We start from the raw sequence: 27,140 nt of genomic DNA, 5'->3' as shown, positions 1-27,140 counted from the left end.
TAAACATATTATTTTTAATATTTAGAATTTAAAAGTCCCAGCAACATAAATGCATTTTTAAGCTTTGAGACAGTAATTAAAACTGTACAAACATATATAACCATTACCCCCAACATAAATTACTCTTTAGATTTTAACATTTTTCACAAGGTGAGCTGAATCTTCTATACAAGAACACCATATTATTATTATAATGTGCCTTTGAATAATGGTTACAAGACGACACCAATTACATTAGAATTTGTTACAGTCATAAAATACAGTATCAGTAGTTGATAACATTACTCTTTAAAAAGAATGTGCGGTACTAATGCCCAGTCCATAAAATGGCAGGTTTATATAGTCGTGTAAGTTCAAAATGTCAATTTTAAATACCAATTTAGAAATAAAATTAAGACAAAAAATGTACTAAGTGAAATCACTGTTACAGCAGCTGAGTGGATTTGCTCTTCAGAGCAAGTGAGCAGGTCAGAGCTGGGTGAGTGGTCTGCAGCAGCAAGAGTCTGCTCTGGGGAGCTGGCTGACACACCCACCCTTATGTCTGGTAGGAACACGGAAACAAATGGATTTTGAAAGTCTGATGGACACACATTACATTTTCAAGAACGTTGTTGATGTGAAGACTGAGAGAACCATGAATTGGCTCATTGGGGGTCATCACGCCATTGGGTTTGACAGTTACTATGAATTCACAGCAGTTGTACTGGTTCAGATAAACACCAGACTCTTCCCACTAAAATCAGGTGGTGTAATTTTGAAATCTCTGTTAATGATAAATTTCTAAGACATCCTGCTAAAGATCGGCATTACTATTGCTTCCGTAATTTCAAAGTAGAAAAATAATAAATTACCATTTTTCTGCCATTGCCAAAGTGGTAGAGCCGTGGCCACATGAGAACTATAACTGACAGCCCACAAACATCTGTGGTCTACCTAATTGCTGTAAAAAACCAAAACAGAACACACCTCTGAGGCCCAATGAGGAAATATCAAGTAGTTTAGGTAAATATACAGCAAATGAAAACTAAAACACTCTATAAACACTTTCTGGAGGCAATTTTTATAAAAAGCTTCTTCTTCTACTTAGTAGCTATTAATTTGTATATTAAATACTGGATACTTTGGCAAATAGTTTATTCAATACTTTGTAAAGTCCTACCCATCTACCAGCACTGTGGGCAACGATGCTAAGAACATGTATTTCTAGGAAAGAAAATAGGAGATGATTTTGCTCTTCAAAGTGCCCACCATTGCATAGTTTTTCCAGAACTCAGTAGAAGCGGACGTCTGTAGACACTTCCCAGGTCGGGATTCTGGAGCAGTGCGACGGGGCTTCCTGGACTCCTACCGGTGGCCTCCATACTTGGCCACCCAGTCTGTCCTCCCGTGCACAGAGGGAACTGGCTGTGCCCGGGGCACAATCTTTAGATTCTTGGCTGTAGGTGTGTAAGTAGGTCCAGAAACCTGCCCCCGACCAATTTTTGTGTTCCAGGTATATTCTGAAAGAAACCAGAGTCAGAAATTGAATTTTATTCATTTGATAATTAAATTCAAAATAAAGTAATTCATCCTCTCATGGGGAAATTTTGAATTTATCTTTAAAAGGTTAATTCAGTAGTCTCAAGGTTTTTTTCTTTTAATATTAAAACTAAAAGTTCTAGTGTAGTATTTTGTTAACACCAATTAGAATTTTCAGTAGCTTCAGAGCCGTTATTTCTGGTTTACAGTTCTCCCACTGCTCTTCTTTCTTATTTGGGTTCACTGAACTCCCATAACATTTAGATAGGCAACACCCAACTAGGGTGACCAAGTTCAGGTTCAACGGGCAATACCCACAGTGTTAGTGACTTTATAAAATTACACTGTGGTTACATCTAAATAACACTCAAACACAATATAACTACAGAAAACGTATTGAAAATTGTGAATCCTGTAAAGCTCTGGCTTCATGGCGCTACATAATAGATTTCTTTTTAAACATTAAAATGTGGTTTTCAGAGTCAAGAAATTTTTTATTGGGAAAAGGATGGATGATAACAGAATCCCTCTAAAAGGTGAGCCATCCCTAGAATGCCAAACCTTTCATCACAAGGTTTGTTTTATTCATACATTTGGCTGATTAAAATTTTGTGAAAATTTTCATTGTTATATCTGAATAATTTATGTTAAAGTTGCTTGAATATCTCAAGTGACAAAGTAGTAAATCATTTACGGAGAACTTTAACATCTTTAGTCCCTCCTCTCTTCATACTGAGAACGAGGGATCTGTCTGAGGAGGGATGTTTGATCTTTACCGTCGGGATAAATGTCTTTTCAAGCTGTCATCCTTGGTCTCAACTCTGAGTCAATTTTGAAATTAGTGTGACCATCCTGTATACCTAACATAAGCCACTTGTGTGGTTTCCCTGGTTTTGCTTTATACTTTTCACTGTAAAATTGGGAGTGGAAGAGGAAATTATGGGTCCTGATGTGCTGCTAACCTCAGCGTAAAGGGACCAGAGCTTTAAGTGAGAAACCACCCTGGTGGCAGTCACCATGTCTGCTGTGTAGTTTGGTTGGACAGGAACGCCAAGAGCTGTCCCCGTGGTGGTTTGACAGGTCATTTCGTCCCACCCATACTGGTTTTAAATTCTCAATGGTGAAGCCAGCGAAAAGCTACCTAAGAAAGGCAGGGATAGAGTAACCAGAAGGGCCAGTTAAGTGCATTGTGTTTTCCAGGAACCATCCTTTAGTTCAGACCCACTGGACACAGACAGGCCTCAGTCTGTTCCTTTAGTGAGCTCACACATGAGGTGCGCAGGTCAAAATGGTACCACGGGCAGAAGAGAGAGCCCTGTGAGGGGATGGGAGTGGAGGAGGGAGAAACAGGCAATAAACCCGGCGGATTCAGGGAGGGGAAAGCGAACACGTTCTTCAGCTACCACTGGCTGGGAAGCGAGGGGCTTGAGGAGAAAAAAACAGAAGCTTTATCCCAGGTCGTGACATAAGTCTGAGTTGGGTCCTCCATGCATTTGAATGAAACTGTCCAGAACAAAATTTGTAAAACCTTCAAATAAGGAATCATTTTGCCAAGAAGGCAGTAATGTTGACATTTAGGATTCCTTTCTGAGAAATAATAGTTTCAGGACTCAAGCACCCTCGGTCAAGACCGTAGTCGCTGATAGAGGAGCCCAGATCTCATGGCAGGAAGTGCATTTGTGCCTTAGCTGTACCGAGCCCTGCACCTCGCCACTCCCGGCAGCGGGCAGGCAGCCCCGTAATACTGGCTGTGCATTCACTGTAAAAACTGCATGTGCCCTATCAAGGGCATTTAACTTCCCGTAGAAAATGTTTTCTAAAGGAAAAGGTGTTTGCCTCTAGTTAAAAATGTAATCAGTGCCACTGCTGTATAACTTTTACGAGATTAAAAAAAAACAACTCTGTAAAACGGAGATCATAATAGTAGAGACATTGGGAGGGCTAAATAAGTTAAGGTCTGTAGAGCTCTTAGAAAAGGGCCCCCAAAGGGCGGCTGTGTATGAAAGAAGTCCTTTCTCAGAGCCCTTGTTACGGTCCAAGCGGGAAGAGGAGGTACTAGACAATTTGGGATGAGAGGTTACATGGGGTGGGGAGAAGACATGAGTCTGACTTTGCTTCTCAAAATTTGAGGGTGAGGAAGAAAAACAGCAGAGAGTGAGACAATGAGAGCAGGGGAAATAGTTCAGTAAATATGGTAACGACCTGGTTTTATTTTCCTGTGGGAAACTCACACAAGTGGGAGGACTGGAAGACACATCGCTTACAGAACAGTGTTTTCCTAAGGATTTGCACTGACCATTTGAGAATGATTAATATTTACTTCTTTTTTTACCTTTCCTCCTATCGCAATCTGTAGGGAAATCTGATAAGCAGAGTAAATGAGATGAAAAGTTATGAGAAAGCACTTACTTTAAAAATGAAAACAGGAATATGCATGCTAATCTGAAGGTTAATTACTATAAAAAGGTCTTCAATATTTTATAAAACTATGTTTTAAAATACCCACTTTCACCTTGTCAGAGCGGGTACTCAGATAAACAAATAATTTGAAACATTATGGTTTTCTGCTTTTATATTAAATACTGCTACTAAGCCATGGCTAACAACGCATTGTAAAGCTGGCTTAAAATATTTGAGGCTTTATAAAAATGATTGCTGTATGTAAAATGTTTATATATTTTGTTTCAGCAAAGAGATAAGGAAGCAGTTTTCTTTTTCCACAGATAAGGTAACTGAGTACTGCTTACGCAGCTCTACTGCGGTAAGAAATAGAGAATTACAGAAGTCCGGTGCTTTTACAATTTCAGCTCCACTAATGTGAATTTTAAAGATTTGCAACCCTAATTAGGAGTTTTAATTTAAGTTCCTGGTTAGGATAGGCTGTGAGAATTCTTTTGGAGTCAACTTTTAAATTAAACTACAACTAGCTACCTTATCAAACTTCTGATTATCTACGTTAATGTTTATTTTAGGTGCTTTAATACGATTACCGTAATTTAGAGAACATTCATAGTCACATCTGGTTAGCTCAAGTACGGAATCACCACTCTCAATTTCAAGAGCTTATCCCTGAATGTGGCTGTCACGTGCCACGCCAGTGCATAACTTTGGAGGGTGGAGGGTAAGCCCTTTCCCCACCTAACACCAGCAAAGCCAAGCCAGTGAAAGTTCTGCCCCAGTTCAGTTCTATACTCTAAAACGGAGCCATAGCGGAACTGCCTGCTAATGGATACAGAACAGTCTCAGCACTTATTAAGCTTTCACTCTGTGCCACGTACTGGGTGGGAAGCTCTGAAAAATGCATCTTCTCACATCTTGTGATACAGCACATACTCACTCTTTGGGATTAGACAAACTGAGTTTCAGCCCCGGCTCCACCATTTACTAGCTGTGTGACCTCAGGTAAATTACTTCGTGTCAGTTCCCTCATCTGTAAAAGAGATCTACCTCCTCGGGTCGCTGTGAGGGTCAGCTGGCACAATCCGTGTAGCTGGCAGAGAGTAAACACTTAATTAGAGGTAGCTCTTCTGATAATTCATTATCGGACTCTCAAACCACAGCTTTGGAAGAAAACCAGGACATTTTGCCAAAACAATTAGAACTATTGTTAATAAGGTGAGACTAATTTAAAAGTCTTCACTCGGGAAAAGTGACTGTGGAAACTGAAAAGTTCCTTTCTGATCAGAATTCTCAAAACCTTTAAAGCTGTTCTTACCTGAAGCTGTTGGACCGAGAGATGCTAAGTGTATCCTCTGGCCAGCTGAGCCCACTTCTTTTTTGAGAAAGGAAGGAATATATCCTGACGGCTCGTAAGTAGCATAACTTCCAAGATTTCCTAGAGACGTGTGATAAAGTCTCATTGTCAGAAGACGAATGTTGTAAAGCACCAGAGAGTAAAGTAATTTTGAATACTACCCCTACTGATTCTAAAGTCTATTTTTTTAGCATCTACTATATAGTTCAGGTGCAGCACTATGGTTTTATAGCTATTCCTCTTCAGTCCATATAACAGCCCTCTTAGATGCATGTTATTCCCCACACCTGTGGCTCTTAGGACTTGCCTAAGTTCTCACAGTTAGTAAGTGACTCAGCTAGAACTGGAACCCAAGGCCTAGTTCACCCTGAATATACCAGATGTTTATGACTCCAAGTCTTAACACAAGAGTGTATTTCCTGCCAGGAAGCCCCACCCCTGCAGTGCTCTCTGCTCGTCTTCATTTTGTAAAATCACTGTACCAAGTGCACCTGTTCTCACGGGGTTGTTGTAGGGACTGAATGAGATACATGCAAAGCGCTTGGCGTAGCATCTGGTGCTCAGCAAATGTCAGCTGCCATCATCATCCTCATTACCGCCAGTGGACAGTCAGTCTAGGGGCAACGCAGGGATGGGCTGAAGGGGGGATCTAAAGGCAGGAGCCCCGTCAGGAGGTCACTGCGAGAGGGGTTTGAGCTAAGACAGTCACAGAAGGCGTGGAGCAGAAGGGAACCGGGTGGGTATACGGAGAGGGAAGGGTAAGCAAAGAGGACTATAAATCCCTAAGTTTGGAGCTGAGGCGACTGAGGACAGCAGCAGAGGAGGTTTGGGGGAAGATGCGGTGCCTGTGGGATACTCAGGTCACAGAGGTGGAGCAGGCCTGGAGGTTTGGGATTATCAGGCTGTGGCGGTTACAGGGCGTGGAGGGGTCGTCTCAGAGGGATGCAAGGTGTGCAAAGACCCAGAAGAGAGCCCCGGGGAACGCCAGCATTAGGGAACAAGAAAGGTCCCAGTGGAGGGGAGAGAATAGAAAGGTAGATGGTAGGAAGAGCAGGGTCTGAAACGTGTGACGAAAGAAGGAAGAGCAAACGAGGCAGGGAGGCCTGGTGGGGTTAGCACTGCCCATTGGATCCGGCCACTAGGATAATGTCAGGAGCTGTTTCAGTGGCCTGAGGATAAGCTATCGTGCATAAGGAGCAGCCTAGACACATGAGGAAAAGTGAATAGAACTGCTCTTTCAAGGAGGCTGGCTATGCCAGGAAGGAGACAGGTTTGTCAGCGAGAAGGTGAAACAATGCTCTGATCACCTGGGTGGCCTCAAAGAACTGTTCACTTGGTAGCTGCAATTAGGGTTTCCAGGCGGGAGTTCCCACCCGTTCTCAGGAATTTGTTTCGCTTTCCCATTCCCGAATCCTGAGAAAAGTTGGTCGGGAAATCAGGAAAATTGGCTCCTTGAACCCAGTAATACCCACATGGGAAATAAACGTACTACTCACAATGTATCTCTTAGACATTTTTCCTACTTAGAGCTGGGGTTCTCAGGAATTTTTTCGCTTTTCCGTTCCCAAATCCCAAGAAAAGTTGCTTGGGAAATCGGGAAAATCGGCTCCTTGAACCCAGGTGGTTGGTAGTATCAACCATCACTTTGTGGAAATGATTCATCATGGAGAACAGAAAACAGTTTATATCTCGGGATTCAGGAAAGGGAAAGCAAAAAAAAAAAAAATTCCTGAGAACGGGAGGGAATTCCCGCCTGGAAACCCTACCTGCAATTGAAGCATTTTTTACACGGTGTTATTTGTTCACAAGCTGTGATTCCTGATCACGGTGCTATGCAGAGTAGGCTCTCAATAAGTGTTTGCTCTTGAACCCACAAGTGTCAAACAGCAATAGTATTTATCAGACCCTAAAGGGTTAAACACATTACCAGTTTATACAATTTTTAACACTACTGAGTTTTGCATAAGCACAGCTACCTAATTTGACCATTTACCTCCAGTACTCACTGTAAATCACTAACCAGCCCTTTACTTCAAACAACTCTGAAAGGAAGTTCAAGGCAGTGATCACATTCAGTAGAAACTTCAGAACGTCTCTTGCTCTTGACCTCATCATCAGAGCAAACACTTATTAAATGCTTACTGTGTGATAGAAATCCTGGGTATGGTTATGTAGTAACACCCAGGTAAATGTTATTTCCTCAATTTACAGATGGGGAAACTGACTTAGGGAGACGAAGTAACTCGTCCCAAACCACAGGGCTAGTGAGTGACAGAATGGGGTTATGTCGGACTCCAAAAGCCATGCACTGAACAGTTCTGTGAGGTTTCTTCCTATTGGAAGAAGTTGCTAAGGAAAAATGCACAGAAAATGAAGTCTTATTAAATTATTTTGCCTTATCATTTGAAGTACCTCATGAGTTGCAAATTTTAGGTTGGAGCCAATACTCAGTCAGCTCTGTTTAAACCAGCAACACCAACCCTCTAGGTAATCTACCATGTCTATTAACCCGGTCAACTTTTCCTTTAAAATGACTGTTAACACTTAAGAATTAAGTTTCAGAACTAAAAAAAATTTCAGGAATACTGATTATAAAATTAGAAAATATCCTTCTGAGAAGATTTACTTGATTTGTATAAATTGTCATAATGAAAGAGGATGAGCATAGTGCTTTTCGAGAGCAAATTTGTCTTAGAATCCCAACTACGGAAGAAAGATGTTCTTGATGATGTGGAATGCGTCTTTCTCCTAGACCTGATCTGACTCCTAAAAGCAGGTCACCTTGGACTTCATAGTGGCCTTTTATGACAAAGGTAAATGATGAGAGGAAAATTTAACAGAAGATTCAGAGAACAAGTTGTACTCATCTATAATGCCCAGAAATTACCTTGTGGGTCCTCTAATTTTTCAGGGAAACTTTCATTGCATGATAGTTTTTCAATTGGTTTAATTATGCTTTCTTCTCAAGAGAAGGCAGATGGGAAGAAAGAAAGAATAATAAGGAGAATGTTTTAAGAAACACAGAGAAAAAAATGGGTTAGATACGTAATGAAAAGACCCAGAAAGAACCCTTAATATAAAAAAAAAAAGAAAATCTTCTCATGTTGTCACAGCTTTCATTTCATGCCAATCTTTTATTCCCTTGAGACTCAAAGTTGTAATGCTGTCATTTAATGATTTGTATTTAACCGCTTGGTTCAGTGATATTATTTTAAAATAACTGAGAAAAAATAAATTACATGCTATAGTGTTTGACATCTCAGAATTATTAAATGGATAGTTGAGTCTTCAAAGTGTCTGGAAAACTTGTAAAATGCCCAAAGTGTGTTGATGTCACATCAGAATACCCCAGTAGACTACTCACTAACTACACAGTGATTCTCAAACTTTTTTGATCCAAAACCACCTACATTTTTTTTTTTTTTTAAAAGAACTCTTCTTTACATACTTTAAGCTGTGGGTGATAGCTAAAATTTTTTATCATAAGTTTCAAAGTTCCAAAGATGTAATTTTTGGCATATTATAATTACAGACATTTAAAAATAAAACTATTAAATCTCTTCTTTAAATATAACCAATGGAATTTAAATCCTATAATGATTTTATGCCCATCAATATTGACTTAAGAAATACATAACAGGTTTTATTTTTAACAGATGGAAATTTTACAATAATCCTTTTTCTCTCTCAAATTTTACTTTCATTCATAAGTTAACTCCCAAATTTTATCCAAATAATTTTAGGCTTAAAAGTCTTTAAATTTATCAACACACTCAAATGTACATAAATTGAAACCTTTAAAAAATTTTCTTGCAACCATAAGCATATTAAAATACTCTTCTGAATTCCGTTAGTTATAATTACAATGATTCATTGTATATAATTAATAAAAAAGATGAATATTTAAATTTTGGTTACTAAACATGAAAAGTAATTTTTTGGGGAAATTAATCTATTAACAAGAAAGATGGGACCTTTTTCAAGTAGTTCATGTATCCACAAACAAGTATTACTTATTGCTAAAATTAGACAGGTTCAACATCAATTCTATTCTCCCTCCCCCCGCCCCATTTTTGGAGATGGAAGCACTAAGAAACCTTGTTAATATAAACAAATAGTTGGGAATGAAAGCTGTTTTGTTACAGCTTTGTCACTATAGTCTGAACTCATCATATAGTAATCTCATAAAAAGTGATTTTTAATTATCAGCTAATAACTCAATTAGGTTGTGCTTCAATTTTTAGAACGTTAAGAACTGGAACCACTTGACTTAAAAGGATTTGTTCCCCAATCACTTTCTTAACACTAACACCAACATATCAAACTATCCCTCTCAGTGGCACCCCAGATATTTTTATTTGCACTTTGGGGAAATACGAAACACGCCATGGTAAACAGTGAAAAGTCATTTCTTTTGTAAAGTAGGGGAATAGAGACAGTTGCTCAGGCAGATCGGTGTTAGGAAAGAATCCATATGGAAGCTGAGATGGATCTGACAAATGACTCCCTTAAAACTATCTGTTTTCCATACCAGTTGGAAAACCTTTATTGTACCTCTACGGGTATCTGTTGGAAGAAGGCAGCTGCAATATATATAAAAGTAAAAGTCTGCAGAAGGAAAACAATGTAAATTTATACTTCAAACGTATTCTTGCTTTACCTGCGTTACTCCTTTTGAAAGCAAGTTCTGCCCCAATGGGTCTCAAAGACTTAGGAAATAACTGATTACTCCAAGTATATGGGTTTATATCCTTCCCACTGGCTATCAAGGACACAGTCTTAGGATTTACACCTTAGAAGAACAAAACAAAGGTTAGAGTGTGACAATAAACTTGACAGAAAAAACACACATTCAGTCAAAGGTTAGAAATAGGGGGAGGAGAATGGAAATAAATTTAGGTTACAGTGTACCAAATATTTGCTTTTGGATGAACCCTAACATGATCCTAAGCCCTAAGCCCAAGAACCTGGAATCCTCAGTGTATTTTATAAACATATTTTCTAAAGCCCAAGTAATAATTAAATATTGGACACTTCTTGCAAAATGCCTGGTCAAAACAGAGGTGGTACAAAAGTTTTCTTCAGAAAGCTTATTTCCAGGTCATTCTGAGTGTCTTCTGGCCAGACCCTGAGGCCCTCTTTGTGTAGCGGGGAAAACAGATGTGTGACCAAGAACTCAGGGAGCCTGATAAGTTTGGAAGTAGATGTGTACAAGATCTATCTGGGAAGCTTATTTGTATATTAGACGTAGTAAATTCTGAACAGTGACATTATTTATGATTTTCTGAAATCTGTGAAATGTGGAGTCAACCTTGGCCTTGGGTACTAGTGGTCAAAGGGTGTTGTTTTAATCCATTTTTAAGAGATTTGAAAATTTCCTGACTTGCTTTCTTTTTACTGACAACTAACTTGGATTCAACTTATGAGACACTAGAGACATAACACAGTCTAAGCCTCTGGATCATACATAGTGTTTTCTGTAGCTACTATAGGAAAAATCCTCACTGTGGACTACCATCAACGTAGGAAGTTAGCATCTGCTTTCAGGCAGTATGAGCTTTGGCTTTTCAAAAAGGGAACGTCTTAGCAAGGTTTCACATGTATGAGACATATAACAATATCCTTGTTTTGATGCCAGAAACAAGCCTGGTGGTTCTGTACCGAGCCTCAAGGTTACCTGTCATTAATTCCCTAAGGAAACACTCCACCAGGTAAATAATTTCCCTTTCTTACAGGATATAGCTCCTTATGGATTTTGCTTCCTAATATAACACCTACAAATAGAATTATAATAGGTTATTACCTGACAATAAAGAAGATGCAGTAGATAGGAATTATGCATATTAAAAACATCTTTACCATAATAAAGAAATACCCAAAAAGGAAGTGTGGGGTAGGGGAAAAAATTAAAGATCTCTTTAAGTGGATGGTTTTCATAAATACAATTCAACAAAGAATGGACCCTGAATATTTAAATTGTCTTATTAATCCAGTTAGCCTTGGGCGATCTCTAGTTTTTTTTGTTTTTTTTTTTAAGTAAATATATACACTAGTGAATATAATTGCTTTAATTTTGTTTTTTTAAAGACTCCATTGTTTTTTCTTTTTGGAAACAGACACAATCTAGAATTTTAAATAATTTATGTATTAGTTTATAAGCTTTTATTGGGCACCTATATACCAAACACTGTTAGAGAGAAGTAGAAATTAACATAATATCATCCCTCACCTCAAAAGTGATGAAAAAGTCAGGTAGCAAATATTTACTGAGCACCTACCACATGCCAGGCAGTGTGTGTAGCACTAGAGAAAAAGTGGTGAGCAAAATAGACAAGTTTCTATGCTTTTGGTTCTTAAAATCTACTTTAATGAGAAAGGAGACATTCATAGTTAAAAACAAATTAGGTAAATAATTAGCAGGGTACAACAAATAACAGAAGCAACTAAGCCAGATTTTCTTCAGAAAAAGTAATGTAAGCTAAAATGTGAATCATGATTAGAATTCGGTAGGGGGTAGGGAGTGTGTTCCCAGGGGAGCAACAGTGCAGCCAGGGTGCCAACCTGAGATGGGAAAGAACTCAGACACTCAACATGGATAGAGCAAACACCGGGAGTGGCACAAAATGAGGCCGTGGAGGGGAGCAGGGGTCAGAGCACGTAGGAATTTGTGTGTCTTGTGAAGAAACTTTAATACAGTAGGAGTGGCAAGGATAGAAAGGATACAGGACAATGAATACACTGGCTGGAGGAGAGGAGGTTAAGTGACAAATGGGACTCAAGCAAATCCACAGACCAGGCTTTCAACGTGCTACAGAGTGAGCTACTCTTCCTGCCGGCTTGTGGCATCGATTCAAGCTGGAGTCCTAGTGTGGGGCAGGGAGTGAGGCCAGAGGGCACTGCTGGAGAGAAGTCAGTGCTGCCACTGCATGCTCTATTCGCAACTACCTTGTGGTAATGAAGTACCTAAGGCTTACAGGGTGAGCTGATGACAGCAGTCGCATTGTAAGTAACAGAAAAACAGAATCTCAAAGTCTCGTCCCAGCACACAGCCGGTCAGCAGCAGGTCAGTAACTAGGACTCTTGGCGTCCTTGTCCCTGAAGGCCAGTGTCACACATCTGCCAATCCTTGTAGTACAATGCCATGCTGCCCTGAAATTATATGGTACGTTTCTAGAGCTCCTGTTATCCTGAAAGTTGATACTTAATAAGACATTTTATACTTGGTTTTACAGTAAAAAAGAGGGCCCCCGAAGTGATGACTTTTTTTTTTTTTATCCCTGAAGATACTCAATTATAAAAATAACGTTGGATCACAAATGTCAAGAATCACTTCTCATTTGAGTTTCTATCCTCTACAGTTGCTGGTTCACAATAGGTGCTCAGTAAATATTTGTCTAAGTGACCAAACTCAATTCTATTTCCAAATCTCACCCAGCTCTAGAGAGGCTATCTTTAAGTCAAAAAATGCCAATAGGGTAACTGCAAGCCTCCAGTTTAGATTTCAAACAATTCTTTCTAATTTTGAATCTATCAGTAATTCTTAAATCTCAGTTACAGGCCATACATTTGACCCAAAGTAATTTTCAGAATTTTTAAGATCTGTCTGGCTAAAAGGAAAACAATCAGATGGGTCTCAGATACCCTGAAATATGTTTCTGAAAACCACATTAGGGAGCAAACTACGAAAATAGGGTTCTTTAGATCCATTTATCCCCTGACAAAAATTTACAGTAGCCTTTCTCACCACCAGAGGGCTCTCTTCTATAGGTATAATTACTGAGTTGCCACATTTCAATCAGTGAAATGTGCTCAAAACAAAAACAAAAACAAAAACAAAACAAAAATAAAAACACAACAGGCAAAAGTGGCCCCTATGAATCTGCATTCTGCTAACTTTCTTATAACCCTGCTTTTGCAGTTAAATCAGAACTCCCTCAGGATTTCAACACCAAAATTTACAAACCTACTGGTATCAAAATAGAGATAACAACGCAAGTACCTTTGCTTCTTTCACAGGTATGCGGCCTCTCTTCTGGTCTTAACTCCAACTCTTACCTTCCTAAGCCTGTCAGTCCCTCATTCATTCCCCTCCTCTTCTGCATGACCAACTCTGGAAACGATCATGCCCATCCATACGCAAATCTGCTCCAAAAGTCCAGAGTCACCACTGTGGAGGTGCCTCCCCATCCCGAACCCCAAACCCCACTCTGGTACGGCTCCATTTCTCAGCTCCTTTTCACAGCCAAATGCCACCAAAGAGTTGTCTGCATTTTCAGTTGCTAATTTCTTATCTCTCAACACTTTCCACCCACACCAGCCTAGATCTCCCTTCCCCATTCCAGACTGAAACTGCTCATCAAAGTCACCAGGGACGTCTCCGCTGTCAAATGTAATCAGACATGTCTTGTTCTTTTTCTTTTTTTTTGAGAGGAGCAATGATTTTTATTGAAACGAAAGTACAGCTCTCTTGCAAGAGGGAGTACCCGAAATCGGAATGCCCCCAGACATTTCTATCCACTCCTATCCAACTGCTCAGTAGCAAACAACTTTTTCGGGCAAACTTTCCCTTCTTGACCTCTGGAAACCACCTTTTTATGGTTTCCGCTCATCTGACCAGCTGCTTCCTTCCCCTTTCCTAGCTCCTCCTCCTCCCCTGCACCCCTTCTGCTCGCAGTCTCTCCACAGGTGATCTCAGATAAGCCAGTGTCGTTCCCACCTCTGCCTGAAGCATCTTCTCAGCTCTTTACATAACTGCCTCCTTCTCATCATTCTGGTATCAGCTCAACTGTTAGACAATGAGGAGTGCGTTCTCCCCGCCCCCAGCAGCCATACTCTAGTTCATCTCCCCGTTTTCACAATAGCACTTACCACTACCTGCTCGTGTTTTTCTCTCTCCACTAGTACACAAGCTCCTAGAGAGCCCCCAGCATGCTCTACCCAGCAGTGGAAATGATCCCTCCAAAACATAGATCAGATCATTTAGGAAACAGCATAAAAGTCTACATTTTTATAAAAAGTTGTATGGGGGTAGAGAATTGTTTCAGTAGAATTTAGCATTTCCTAAAGGCATAGCTTTGGGGATGGAGGATGGTATTTTTTGAAGCATAGCTTCATCTTGACATTTGGCTGCTCGGCATTTCTTGAGCAGACGTCACAGAGGCAGGAGGCCCAGAAAAGTCCTTGGTGACAAGTACAGCAAAGAGCACTATGATTATACATTTTATTTCACGGGTGCCTTTTCTGCAATTCCAAAATACATGAGCTTGACTTATCTGTACTCTAGTTAGCAGTAACATTTTATTTTCTCTACTTACCTGGAAGGTATCTTGATTGTTTCAAGTAGTACTGTTTAGCTGTTGAAGTGGTTGACAATTCAGAATCAGATTTTAGGGAGATAGCAGCAGGTAATCTCTTGTTTTCTCCTGCTGAGTGGTTGGTGCCTGACGGTACTGATTCTGGAAGCCTTGAAAGTCAACATAAGGTAGCATTCAGTGTGAAAAACGAGAAGATGACAGCTACTGGTGGGTGTTCTCACCCAGCCTCTGCATATCTTTACAGTCCGGTCACGGTGACCTCACTTACACGGTTTCCATCAGAGTCCTTTTGCTGACAGAAACACTAAATGACAATGTTTCCCTCAATGAACATTAGGCAGCGCATAGAATCATTTCTAATACTAGACATTATGTGACAGAAAGCTTTATAACTGAGCAGCAAATAGATAACGTGTTTCTATCTTTCCTACAACTGCTGCAGTTGCGGATTTACAATGTGGGAAGACGGTATGTGGAAAGGGAAGACCATCAAAGCCATTGTCACTGTCTACTATGTAATGTATAACCAGGAAGGTTGTTAGGACCCCCGTGGAGGCTGACGCTGACTCGGTTGGCCCTTTGTTCTGCTGGCTACCCCAGCTCTAGACACAGGTAGGTCCCCTTCATTAGAAACAGCCCCACCCATTTCTGGCTTCTTTCTCTTCCCCTTAGCCCACTGATTACACCAACTGCTGAAATTCTACCCATTTTCAAAACTGCTTACTCTGAAAAAGACTTTCCTCTCCTCCTCAAAGTAGCCTTCCCATAAACACACGTCTTACAGCTCCTTCACTAGTGGTACTTAATACACACTCTATCTCGTGTCATAGTTATCAAAGACCTGATTTCTGCTGCTAAACACTGATGGCTAGAAGACAGACTATACTATGTTCATATCTTTGCTTAATACCAACTAGGTATTTAGTAAATGTCTATTGTGTGTAAATACAAGTATAAACATAAATGTCTTGCTTTTCACTTAAAAAAAGACAACCATTAAGTAAAGGTTTTACACTTCAGTACTTGGTACTTTGTGTTCTTTATGGGAAGACCAGGCTGCCTACAAAACTGATCGGAGGACAGCGGAGTCTATTCTGTTCCCCAAGTATTGGAGCTCCTGTTGCTTAAGAGGTAGGGTAGTGCAGGGGAGAGAGGGGTCTGGATTGGAAGTAAGGCTCGTCTGACCTCAGGCAACCTGTTTATTTAACCGACCTGAGACTCAGTGTCCTATTCTGCGGATACTTTTACTGGAGTATGAAAATGATAAATCAGATTTAGACAGGTTTTTAAGTGGTGGTATACTAATCATTATTATTGTATGTTTAAAGTGTATAAGGCCATTTAAAGTTACCAAAAAATAAAAATGGAAGAAATACCTCCATTAAAAATTCATTGTCATATAGCTTTTCTTTTTTTTAAAGAATTTCAAGAGAAAAGGAATACTTGATGTTGAGGAAATTTGCCAGTTGTTCCCTTGCCAGAGTCAAGTATAGAGACTGCAAACTTGATCTTAACTATAGGTTTTGAGTCAAACCTCTTCCACCCCTAAAAATATATGATGAAGTTCAGCTGGAATTAGAATGAAATCGTTTTAAAAAATGGGTTTCAAGGCATCTGCATACCGCACCAGTGGTCTTCAGACTCTCTTGCTCCCAGACACAAAGAATTTTTTTTAAAACAATTATGTAGTTTCCTGCATACCTTCAAGTTGACATCTATGATTTTTCATAATAATTTTATTTATTGTTTCTTGTTAATAACAGAGAAAACAGTAAACATTTTATAAGATGAAATATGAAGATTGATTATAATTAAGAGTATTTCATGGTACAGCTCGATAAAATAAGTTTCAACTACCTTATTCCATAAAACAGTCAGAATCTTCAAAAAATTCTGTACAATTTATATCCATAGGTTTTGAAACATCAGATGGTTTCACAGTACATTTAAAAGACTGAGCATCACTGGGCTCTGGGGCTTCAGTGTTTCTGAATCTCCATGCTTTCTAACACGGAACAAAATACCCTATTTCTAATGCATGGTTTTCCCCTTAAGAGAAACATGTACAGGACAGGGGACGACAGAAAGCCTTTTAAGTCGAAGGTGGCAGTCTTCTGATCTCTCCCTTTGTTCAGCACCTCGTAAGTCATTACACCCTCACACCACGCAAGATTTGAAATGCTGAGAGGTGTGACTTTCTGGCAAAGTAGGAGGGGGATTTAGCACATTTATTCTCAAGTTCATGTATTTTAGGGAAGAATACCTATGAAACTTGAGGATCTGAAAATCAATTATCCAAGAATTATCCAAGCATATGTCCCCCTTAGAGAGCCTTCATGTACCTTCAGACCTTCAGAGGTATGTATACCCCAAAGTAAAGACTTCTGCACTATACAATGCCAAACAGCTTAGTAGATAAATTTCCCAAATCATGCCACATCTTTTTGCCCTAATCCCCCTCTGTTCAAAGAGGAAAAAAGAAAATATTTTTCCAAAATATTCACCAAAATTTAACCCACCTTACTTCAAAGTTGAATAATGATTCAACTAATGATTCAACTTACAGAAAGAAAAAGGACTGCTAGAGATATTGAAATTCCAGAAAAAGTTCAGGGAATGATCAAAAAGTTTAGAATAGCAAGAAAACAAATAGTTGAATCTGGACACCGTTACCCTTGTAGATTGTACTTTCCTTTCTGCAGGTAGGTGTGTGAATTGCAAATGGGGGAAACGGTGATCATAGTTCAATAGGGCACACTAAAAATTTAACAAGAACCCCTCCCTCCACATACACGCAACAGTCAGCCATTAATACTGAGAATTATTACTGTGAGAAATCAAGAATCTTACCTTATCCGACACAGGCACAGAGTTTTAGGTTTTATAGAAGAAAACATTAAGCTACTTATTGTCTTTCAATATCTACATTCATTTATATTTAATGAGTAAAATAAGGTTGATGCATGATAAAAATATACTTTTGGGAGGAATTTGAAATCTTACCGAAAGGGAGAATCTTTTCTCCTCTTTTCTTTGAAAATTCCCATGCTTGGCTTCTTGGAATCGGAGGCTCCGAAATCACAGTCCTCAAACTCTTCCCAATTATCTCCAGACTTGAACACTGTCTGCCCCCAACGCCTCCTAGCGCCTTTATGTCCCAGCATGCCATTGGGCTTCTGTGGTGGAAAGTCAGTCATCACCATCCTTAATCATTTGCTGAATGTCTTTTATACACAAGCTAGTATATGTGATACTAAGAGTCTCCATTCTCAATAAGCCTCCCCTATAGTTAAGGAGATAACATATATATACATTTAAAAGTATTAACAAAAATAAGTAGCACATGCTAGAAATACAATAGGAATTGAGAGGGTGGAGAGATCTCTGTGAACTTGGTTTGGCAGGAGACTTGGATACTTAGGATCAGAACTGACTCTTCATTAATGTGTAATTTGGAAAACTGCCATGTGCGACTGTGTCTCTTTGGGCAAGTGACTTAACTTTTCAAAGCCTTGGTTTCCTCCTCCTAAAATGGAGACATACAGAATTTATCTAACTTAGTATTTTGAATTTAATAGTAAAATACATCAAAAGTCCTTAGGATATAATAAGCACATAATAAGTTACTAAAGGTTAGGTATTATTATTGTTGTTGTTATTGTTGTTGTTGTTTGGAAGAGGAAATGTGTCAAGTATGGCTTTTAATAGGAAAGTGCCAGCGTTTGTTCCAGGAAGAAAGGGTAAACTACGTTTACTGAAGCAGATGGTTTGTGCTGGGAGTAGTAGGAGACAAGCTTGCAAAGACAGACTGATACTACATTATGAAGGGCCTTCAGTGTCCGCCTGAGAAACTGCAGCTAGACTACGGGCAATGGAGAACACTAGATGTTTCTGAGCTAGAAAAGTGATGTGATAAAGGTAACATTCTACAAGGTCAGGCTCTGCAAATAGGAGGGCTTTGCAGACAGTGGCACACAGTGACCAGGATAACAGATTCACGGTGGTTGGAATGCTCAGGAAAGAACAAGTTGCCATTAACAATGAACAGAAGGTCTGGACTTTGTGTCTATCTGAACAGATGTCAAAGGAAAGTGTGGCAGACACTGCTAGTCGCCCACCCAATAGCCATGTTCCCCTTCTTCCTTACTAATATTTTGTTCAGGGCAGCAATATGCCCATTTAAAATACCTGAAATCTCCGCCTCCCTTGCAGCTATGTAGCCATGTCACACGATCTAGCCAGTGAATTGTAAGTACAAGTCTATTGGGAGGTACTTCCAGGATAGCCATTTTTGGACTCTGCTAGCATGTGACAGTGTCTTTCACTCTTCCCCCTTCTAGAAGGCAGGTGGAGCCCCACAGGGGCAGCAGCCATCTGGTCCACAGGAATGAAAACTGCCCGCAAAAGGTGGGAGAACAGGAAGACAGAAGCAGTCCAGTTCCTTGTACAAGCAGCTCCAACCCTGGCTTGGCCACCAACTTCTTGTTTATGAGAGAAAAACAAACCGCTATTGTTTAAGCCACAGTAACCAGGTTTCTGTCATAAGTCACTAAATGTAATCCTAACGGACACAGAGAGACATGTAAACTGAAAAATCCAAAAGGCAATTGAAAATTAGGACATGTGGAAGCAAGGTCAGCAAATACAGCTATGTTTGGAGCAAGAAGATGCTTAAAGAGTGGATATGCTATTGTTTGAAGCTGTGGGTGTCTTGGTGATGGATGATGACAAAAAGTGTTATTTGCCAACCTCTATTACACTATTGTTTTCTTTGTCAGGGATAATGAGCTCCAAACTAAGGAGAATAAAAAGGTCTAAAGCTCCAGATGAGTAGAGTTAATCAAAGATTATACTTAGCTGAGTTCAAGACTCTTATTTCAGTTGAATTGTATTTCAGGGAGCTGATGCTGTGTGCTGCTAAACAATGTCAGTAATATCAAGTAATATTGTATGTATGAGAAAACAGGAAAGGGGCAAATATAAATAATTTTTATAAAACAAAAGGTGGATTTTTACAAACTCCATATTAATAAGTTTGATACAGGATGAGGGCAAAGATTCTAAAATTAGTTATTAAAAGGAAAGTTCTTGAGCACTGAGTAAAAAAAGTGGTAGAGCAGACAGGCCACCATTTTTCATAAGAAGCAAACAATGAATACACGTAGTCAGCAAAATAGGTGACAGGGTCTTTCATTCTATCAGTGAAATGAAGTAATGAAAGGACAACCAAAGTGGATGTTTAAGTCCCCCACCAAATTTATATGTTCCCGCCCAAATTTAAATCTCCAACTCCAATGTGATGGTATTTGGAGATGGGGCCTTTGGGAAGTAATTGGGGATTAGATGAGGGTGATGCCCTCATGATGGGATTAGTGTCTTTATAAGAGGAGACTAGAGAGCTTGCTTTCTCTCTCTGCCATGTAAGGGCAAAGTGAGAAGGGGCTGTCTGCAAACCAGCAGGAGGGCCCTCTCCAGGAAATAAATGGGCTAGTACCATGATCTTCGACTTCCCAGTCTCCAGCACTGTGAGAAAGTAAATGTCTACTGTGTAAGCCACCCAGTCTATGGTATTTTGTTATGGCAGCCCTAGCAGACTAAGACAAGTACATAATTCAATAATCTGACCGAGAGTACTGATTAATGGATCAGGATCAATCTAGAAGAAGGTTCTAGTGGCCCGCCCAAAGACTCATTGCTATTCTGTTCATCATGGAGGTTAACAGGAGAAAGAAAAATAAATGAGCAGCTAAACAAATCCATAGCTGTCAACAAGTTTGGCAGATGGTTAAACTGAGAAGACAAAATAAAAGATCAAAAATATTTATTAGAAATTTGAGAGTTAAAAGTAAGGTCTTGTTACAATTTTTTGCATTCTAGAGATCAAATACACAAAGAAAGGTATAGAATATGTGATTTAGCAGAATAGGCCTAGGAATTTTAGTTGACAGAATGCTCAATCCCAACTGTGGAAGCTATTAGCTATTAAAAAATGTAGGGCTAGGTTATTGGGTACTTGAACTTAGCAAATGCATACAGGGGGCCTAGCATAGTACGTGGCACTCAGTAGCTACTCAATAAATATTACTTCCTCTCTTTCCCTCTCAGTATGAGTCAATATTTGATGTGTGTTCCAAGAAAAGAAATGTAATCTGTGGTGGCACAAGTGAACATATGGTTCTGGAATGTTGGAGGTGATTCATTCTGCTTTACACTCCCTGCCTGCTGTCTGCCTCTGGCTATGGCAGCCTCATGCTAAGTGGAAGCAGGATAGTGAGGGGACTGAAATGCTCCTTCATGCATGGGAACCGAGGGTTACTCAGTCATTGGTGGATGATGTTATATATGGAGCATGTGAGGGAACTGGGGATGCTTCTCCTAGAGAAAAGGGCAGATACTATATGGGCCATTTTCAAATACCTAAAAGGCAGCCTTCCTAGCAGAGTGATGAACTTTTGTTAAAAGTTGCAGAAAACCAGATTTTAGCTCAGTATAAGAAGAACTTTCTAATAGTCAGAATTGCCCCAAAGATGATGTAGATTCATCAGGACCCTGGAAGTGGCTCAAAAATAGTGTGAACAATCATTCATTCATTTATTCATTCATTCAACAGATACTTGTTGAGAATTTACCATGTGCCAGGCCCTGTTCTGAGTTCTGGGTCTGTATTAAAAAACAAAACAAACATCCCTGACCTCGTGGAGTTTACACTCTAGTAGAAAGAGCCAGATAATAAACAATACACGTAAGAAACAATAATTAATAGTATGTTAGAATGTGATTCGTGCCATTGGCAGGCAGGACTGGGTAAGGAATTACACAGTGTCCTTTAAGATCTCTTTCAGTTCTAAAATGCCCACATGCTGATGCATTTGGGAGTATACATCCTGAGGAAACAGCTAAAATATAAGGCACCAGACGAGCTCCCTGAACTGCACAAAAGAAGTGGGAAGAGGAAGTTTTACACTATGCCTGACACTTTAAAAACCCATTCTGTTCATGTTCATCAACGTTTAAAAACAGTATAAAATGACTATTAAAATCCCTAAGATTTAGGATCAGCTCTCAGATTCTTTTCAGTTCTTCCTTTGAGTCCTTTAGCATCTAAGTAACTTAACTGTTAAAGAAAGTCTATAGCATGCAAATTTTATTATGATCATCCTTACAGTTTTGGACTTTTAAGTTATTGCATGCCAAGCTCTTGCCACAGGAAGCAAAGGCTTTAACATAGAATAATCTTTTATATCTCCTCTGACATTTTCAGGACTGCCTAGAAACAAAATCCTAATTGAACCAGTCAAGCTGTTGCATCTAATGCGTCATGGGCTACTTACGATTGGCATGTTTTTGACGATACTTGGAAACAGTGTTTGTGGCTGTTTCTGTTGACTCTGCTGCTTTGGCTCTTGCTGGACACTCATGTCCTGTGGTGGCTGGATGGGCTGCAGTGGCTGGTGGCTGTATTTCGGCGGGGGCTGGCCGGCAGTCTGATTGTTTACGTCTGGCAGAGGCTTAGGCTCTAGGTCAACTACAGATGGCTTTGATTCTAGTGGTTGCACCTGCTTATTTAAAGACTTTTTCGATTCCAGATGATGTGAGGAAGGGCCTAAGACTTGACCAACTTGAAAATATGAATGTTTTAATGCCTACAAAGCATAGAAACAACAAATGGAAAACAGTTTCACCTAAAATTATTGCACATAAACTATTGTTTGGCACTGGGCTAGGCGTGTATCACTACTCTAGGTAAGCTTCAAAGATTTAGAGAGCATCCAGCTTCCCCCATGTGGTGGCTTTAAAGAAATAACCTGGAAAAAAAATGACTAGAGAAATAAATTTCTCAAGAGAAATAAAGTACAAGTTGGTAAGAAGAATGTAAAACTCACTTGTAATTTTCACATCCAGGCAAAGCATCTGTTCTATTTATTTTAAGATTTTGTATGAAAACAAAATCTAGCTTACAAGCACTGGCTAAATTTCATGTGATTAATTCAAACTAAAAATGCTAGATACTGATAACGATTTTGATTTCATCAAAAGGCATTAAGACATGAGTTAAGAAAACCTCCATTTTATTTAAAATGATTATAATGTTATGTAAAATTAAAATTCAGTGCTACTCTTAGCCTAAGCATAACAACATCCTTACTAGCAATAAAAAATTCTAAGAAAGAAATTGTACAGGCATATGTGTTAAAGCGTATTTATCAATATGCTAGCAAAGAGAAGATACTTATGGGGGAAAAATATAAAAATACTAATAAAAATGGTCACTGTTTTGGGTGTTAACGAGATCAGTCATAACAATTGCTGCCAGTGCTTGGGTTTTGGGGGTGCTGATGACTGACTGGCTGACATAGTCTAGGGCAGTGATAATCAACTGGGGATGATTTTGCCCTTTGGGAGACATGTGGCAATGTCTGAAGATATTTTTTGTTGTCATACTTGGGGGTAGGAAATGCTCCTGGCACCGCGGCATGCCGCCAGGAATGTTGCTGAACATCGTACAGTGAGCGGCAGCGCCCCCAACAAAGAATTATCTGGGCAAAACCGTCAGTAGTGCCGAGGCTGATGAAACTTCAGAGAATGTCTGAAGGCTTTTGTGCAGCTGAGCGGTGGCTACTGATCCTCTCGTCAGTGTCCTATGCCTGGATAGAGGAGGGAAGGGCCCAGCTCTGCTGAGGTTGTTTGTGTGGGGGCGGGGGCGCTTCATAAGACAGCTCAGCCGTTTTCCTGCACCTCCTACCCTGTGTGAGCAGCACCCTGACCCACAGTTAACTTCTTCTCAGGTGTGTAAGGGGCAGAGGCAACTCTGTACATGGTCCCTGTATCCTATACCTTAACTTTCCCCTTCCACTAAAAAGCAGGGCTATGAAATAGGAAGAAAAAGGTTAAGGGCAGGGAGGTATCCTTCGGCAGAGGTGAAAAGAGTTTTCATTCTAAGATGTCTCCTACCACAACTGATGTATTTGTTAATTACACTGACACTTACTAAGTGGAACTCAACAAATATAGACAATTTAAATACATCAGTGCCTGAGGCACAGAGGCACTCAAATTCTGAATTAAGTCGCATTCATTAGTATGTCAACACTTCTACAATAATAATGCATATTTTGGAGCTACAACGTTTATGAACATTTTGTAATTTCAACGTTTCATCTCTAACAACTTTTCCCCTTTAAGATACCAGCTACCATCCTTCAGGAAGAGAATCTTTAAAAAAATAATTATTTTTTCCTGTTTATTAAGGGAATATTTGACATTAGATAGAATAAGGAATGTATAGAAAGTTCTCAAGAAGAAATTAAAAGTCTCTAACGCCAACACCAAGAGGAAACTACTGCTCACATTTTGATGGTTTTCTTTTCAGTATTTCTTTCTAGTTACATAACATTTGTATATATTTTCAAATAAAATCATATTATGTGTATAATATTATAGCTTACTTTTATACTTTGCATTTGAGCTTTAGAATTTTCTGAAATGGTTTATATTCAAAATTTCATTTTTAATGGTGGCATAATAATATTAAGGATATACATACTTTAAATGTTCCCCTGCAAGCACTTAGGTTTATACTTCCAATGGGCAGATTTTAACTAGCTTTGAACATCTTTCAGCATAAATCTTTTCTCAGCTTTGATTGTTTTTAAGGTTTCTTTTTTAAATTAAATATATTGGAGTGACATTAGTAAAATTATATAGGTTTCAAGTGTAATTTCTATAATACATCATCTATATATTGCATTGTGTGCTCACCACCCAGAGTCAGTCCTCTTTCTGTCACCATATAGTTGACCCCCTTTACCCTCATCTACCACCACCCTTCCCTCCTACCCTCTGGTAACCACTGAACCGTTATCTGTGTCTATGAGTTTTTGTTTATTAGTTTGTCTTGTTCCTTTGTTGCTTTCAGTTTTATATCCCACATATGAGTGAAGTCATTTGGTTCTTGACTTTTTCTGTCTGACTTATTTCGCTTAGCATGATAATCTCAAGATCCATCCATGTTGTCTCAAATGGTACTATTTCATCTTTTCTTATGGCTGAGTAATATTCCTTCGTATATATATACCACATCTTCTTTATCCAATTATCTAGCAAAGGACATTTTGGTTGTTTCCATCATCTCACACCTGTTAGAATGAGTATCATCAACGAGACAAATAATAACAAATGTTGGAGAAGCTGTGGAGAAAAAGGAAACCTCATACACTGCTGGTGGGAATGCAGACTGGTGCAGCCGCTATGGAAAACAGTATGGAGGTTCCTCAAAAAATTAAGAATAGAATTAACATATGACCCAGCAATCCCTCTCCTGGGTGTCTACCAAAAAAAATCTGAAACAATTTATCCGTAAAGATATATGTACCCTAATGTTCATTGCAGCACTACTCACTGTGCCCAAGACATGAAAATAACCAAAGTGTCCTTTAAGGTTCTTTATGTACATTGCAAAATTGCTTCCCATTAGTATTTAGAGAAATAGCCTTTAAACTATTTTGTTGTTGTTAATTTGATGGATAAAAAACAGTATTTCATTTTTATTTGCATTTTATGATAGTGAACAAGGGTTGAACATTAAAATTTTTTTTTTTTTTTTTGTAATTTTTTTTCTGGCATTTTTTTCATGTCTCATGCCCATATTTCTTTCTTTTTTAGGTAAATTTTAAAGACATATTTTTATTACAAAAGTAATAAATGTTTAGAAACATTAGAAAATGCACTGCCATGTTGGTTAAAAATTATTCTCACTGTTTGTCTTCCAATTTTAAGATTTTTATACAGGAAAAAAATTTCAATTTTTATGATCAAATCTGAGTTTTCCCTTCGTGGTTTCTTCTGTTACTTTTAAATCCATCTTTTCCTTTCCTTGAGATAAAAAATTCACCTATATTTTCTTTAGTTCTTGGACAGTTTAGTTACCCCCTCCCCCCATTATTTAAACCTTCCATGATTTATTTGTAAAGTATAGTGAGAAGTAAGAACCTAAACTTACTTTTCCTCTAAGAGTTAACTAATTGTCCCAGTAACAGTCACTGAACAGTCCCCTCCTGCCACTTTGTGATGCCATGTTACCTTATACTGATTTAGCTTCTGCAGCTGTGAGCTCTTGGTCATTCTTATGCTAGTACCTTCACTGTTGTCATTACTATCACTTTACAGATTATTTTAATATTTGACAGGGCAAGCTGTCTGCCTCTACCACCATCTTTCAATTACTTATTTTTGCTCAAACCTGTTTTGACTCTTCTTTCCCAAGTTTTCTTCCAGATGACCTTTAGGAAACATTTTCTCAAGTTAAATTTTTAAAAAGCCAAATAATTTTTTTGTCATTTTAATACTGAATTTATATTTAAATATTAAGAAGACTATAATAAATCTTATTATGGCTTTTTAATTTAAGCCCTTTTTAATTAAAGCCCATGTTTTTCCTTTGAAACCATGGTGTTTTGAAGACCATGAGACTTGAGATGCGATGTAAGATTTGTCACCAAGGAGCCCAGCATGAGTGCCACATGCTGCCCCCTTGTGGAAGCCTGAGAGTGAACAAAAATCCACCTCAAACCATAAGGAGGAAAGCATCAGAAAATCTACTACATGCATTGTACTAGTGGACAGATGCCTTTTTCCTACCTGACAAGTTTCTTCCTGACTAACCTGTCACATGCCTGGATTTTTATCATTAGAGATTTATTCCTTTCAGCCTCAACTTCATAGGGTTGCTCATTCGATCCACAAAACACAGAAAATCACTGGAGTGGCTATTTTTGCAATTTTCCCAAGGATCTTAGATGCCTAGAAATTAATTCATTACATACACTGGGTGCCTTAAGGTTTTAGGGCTTAACTGTCTTGGTAAAACCCTGGTTGAGAATAGACTTATCTTTGCAAATGTAAATATCCCTGATACTGTAAATCCTCAAAACTTAAAAAAAAAAGTATACCAGGAAGATTTATTTTACCTGGCTTGCTGTTGGTCGTTTTTTTGGATCCCAATTTAACATTTCTGTCATAAGTTGAATAGCTTCATTACTGGCATTAGGAATTAGAGTTTTTAAGTTTATAGGAACACATTGGGGAAAGCGGAAATTCATCAAGGATGCAAGCTGATACCCTTCTGGCCAGTCACTCTGTTTAAGCAACATGTAAGTGTGGGGGGTGGGGGTGGGGGAGAGCAAAAAGAAAATTAGTAACCAATTTAAAAACATTGTAATAATATAAAAATCACTCACATGTGAAAATTTTAATTTTGATTCATATAAATAAATGTGAGAATGAAATACCAGACCACATACACAATTCAGTTTTACAAACAGTATAGAAACAACACTGAACTGAGTTAGGAAAAATGCGAAAGCACTTTTGTAACTTTCAAAATATTAAACTCTGGTATTTGGATTATGATGAAGAAGAAGATGATGATGATGAGATCCAGGTGACTTTGAATAAATAAGAGGCAGGTTATTACAAAGATCCTCATTATATGTTACACATTGCATCCAATGTTAAAATTGTACATAGCTGGGAAATGACAATAATGTTAAAGCTTT

General features: G+C 38.8%; 1 protein-coding gene across 5 annotated transcripts in view; it reads right to left on the bottom strand.

Annotated features, from left to right (window-relative positions):
• The window catches only part of MAK (male germ cell associated kinase), a 53,455-nt gene continuing 26,315 nt past the window's right edge, over positions 1 to 27,140 (bottom strand). For 2 of the 5 annotated variants that reach the window (XM_019752347.3, XM_019752348.3), the window contains exons 8-15: positions 26,553 to 26,720; positions 21,918 to 22,229; positions 17,590 to 17,762; positions 14,587 to 14,735; positions 9,933 to 10,064; positions 8,160 to 8,231; positions 5,234 to 5,353; positions 1 to 1,499 (exon numbers count right to left, since the gene is read on the bottom strand). In XM_019752347.3, the coding sequence (XP_019607906.3) occupies positions 1,345 to 1,499; positions 5,234 to 5,353; positions 8,160 to 8,231; positions 9,933 to 10,064; positions 14,587 to 14,735; positions 17,590 to 17,762; positions 21,918 to 22,229; positions 26,553 to 26,720 (1,281 nt within the window). In that variant the 3' untranslated portion in view covers positions 1 to 1,344. The remainder of the gene's footprint in view (positions 1,500 to 5,233; positions 5,354 to 8,159; positions 8,232 to 9,932; positions 10,065 to 14,586; positions 14,736 to 17,589; positions 17,763 to 21,917; positions 22,230 to 26,552; positions 26,721 to 27,140) is intronic. The other 3 variants (XM_019752349.3, XM_074335234.2, XM_074335235.2) reach the window with 3 other exon arrangements.

Source organism: Rhinolophus sinicus, chromosome 14 (genome assembly GCF_057876585.1).
Source record: "Rhinolophus sinicus isolate RSI-liver-muscle chromosome 14, RSI-T2T, whole genome shotgun sequence".
NCBI classification, from domain to species: domain Eukaryota; kingdom Metazoa; phylum Chordata; class Mammalia; order Chiroptera; family Rhinolophidae; genus Rhinolophus; species Rhinolophus sinicus.
This window is presented reverse-complemented; position numbering and strand designations above follow the sequence as displayed.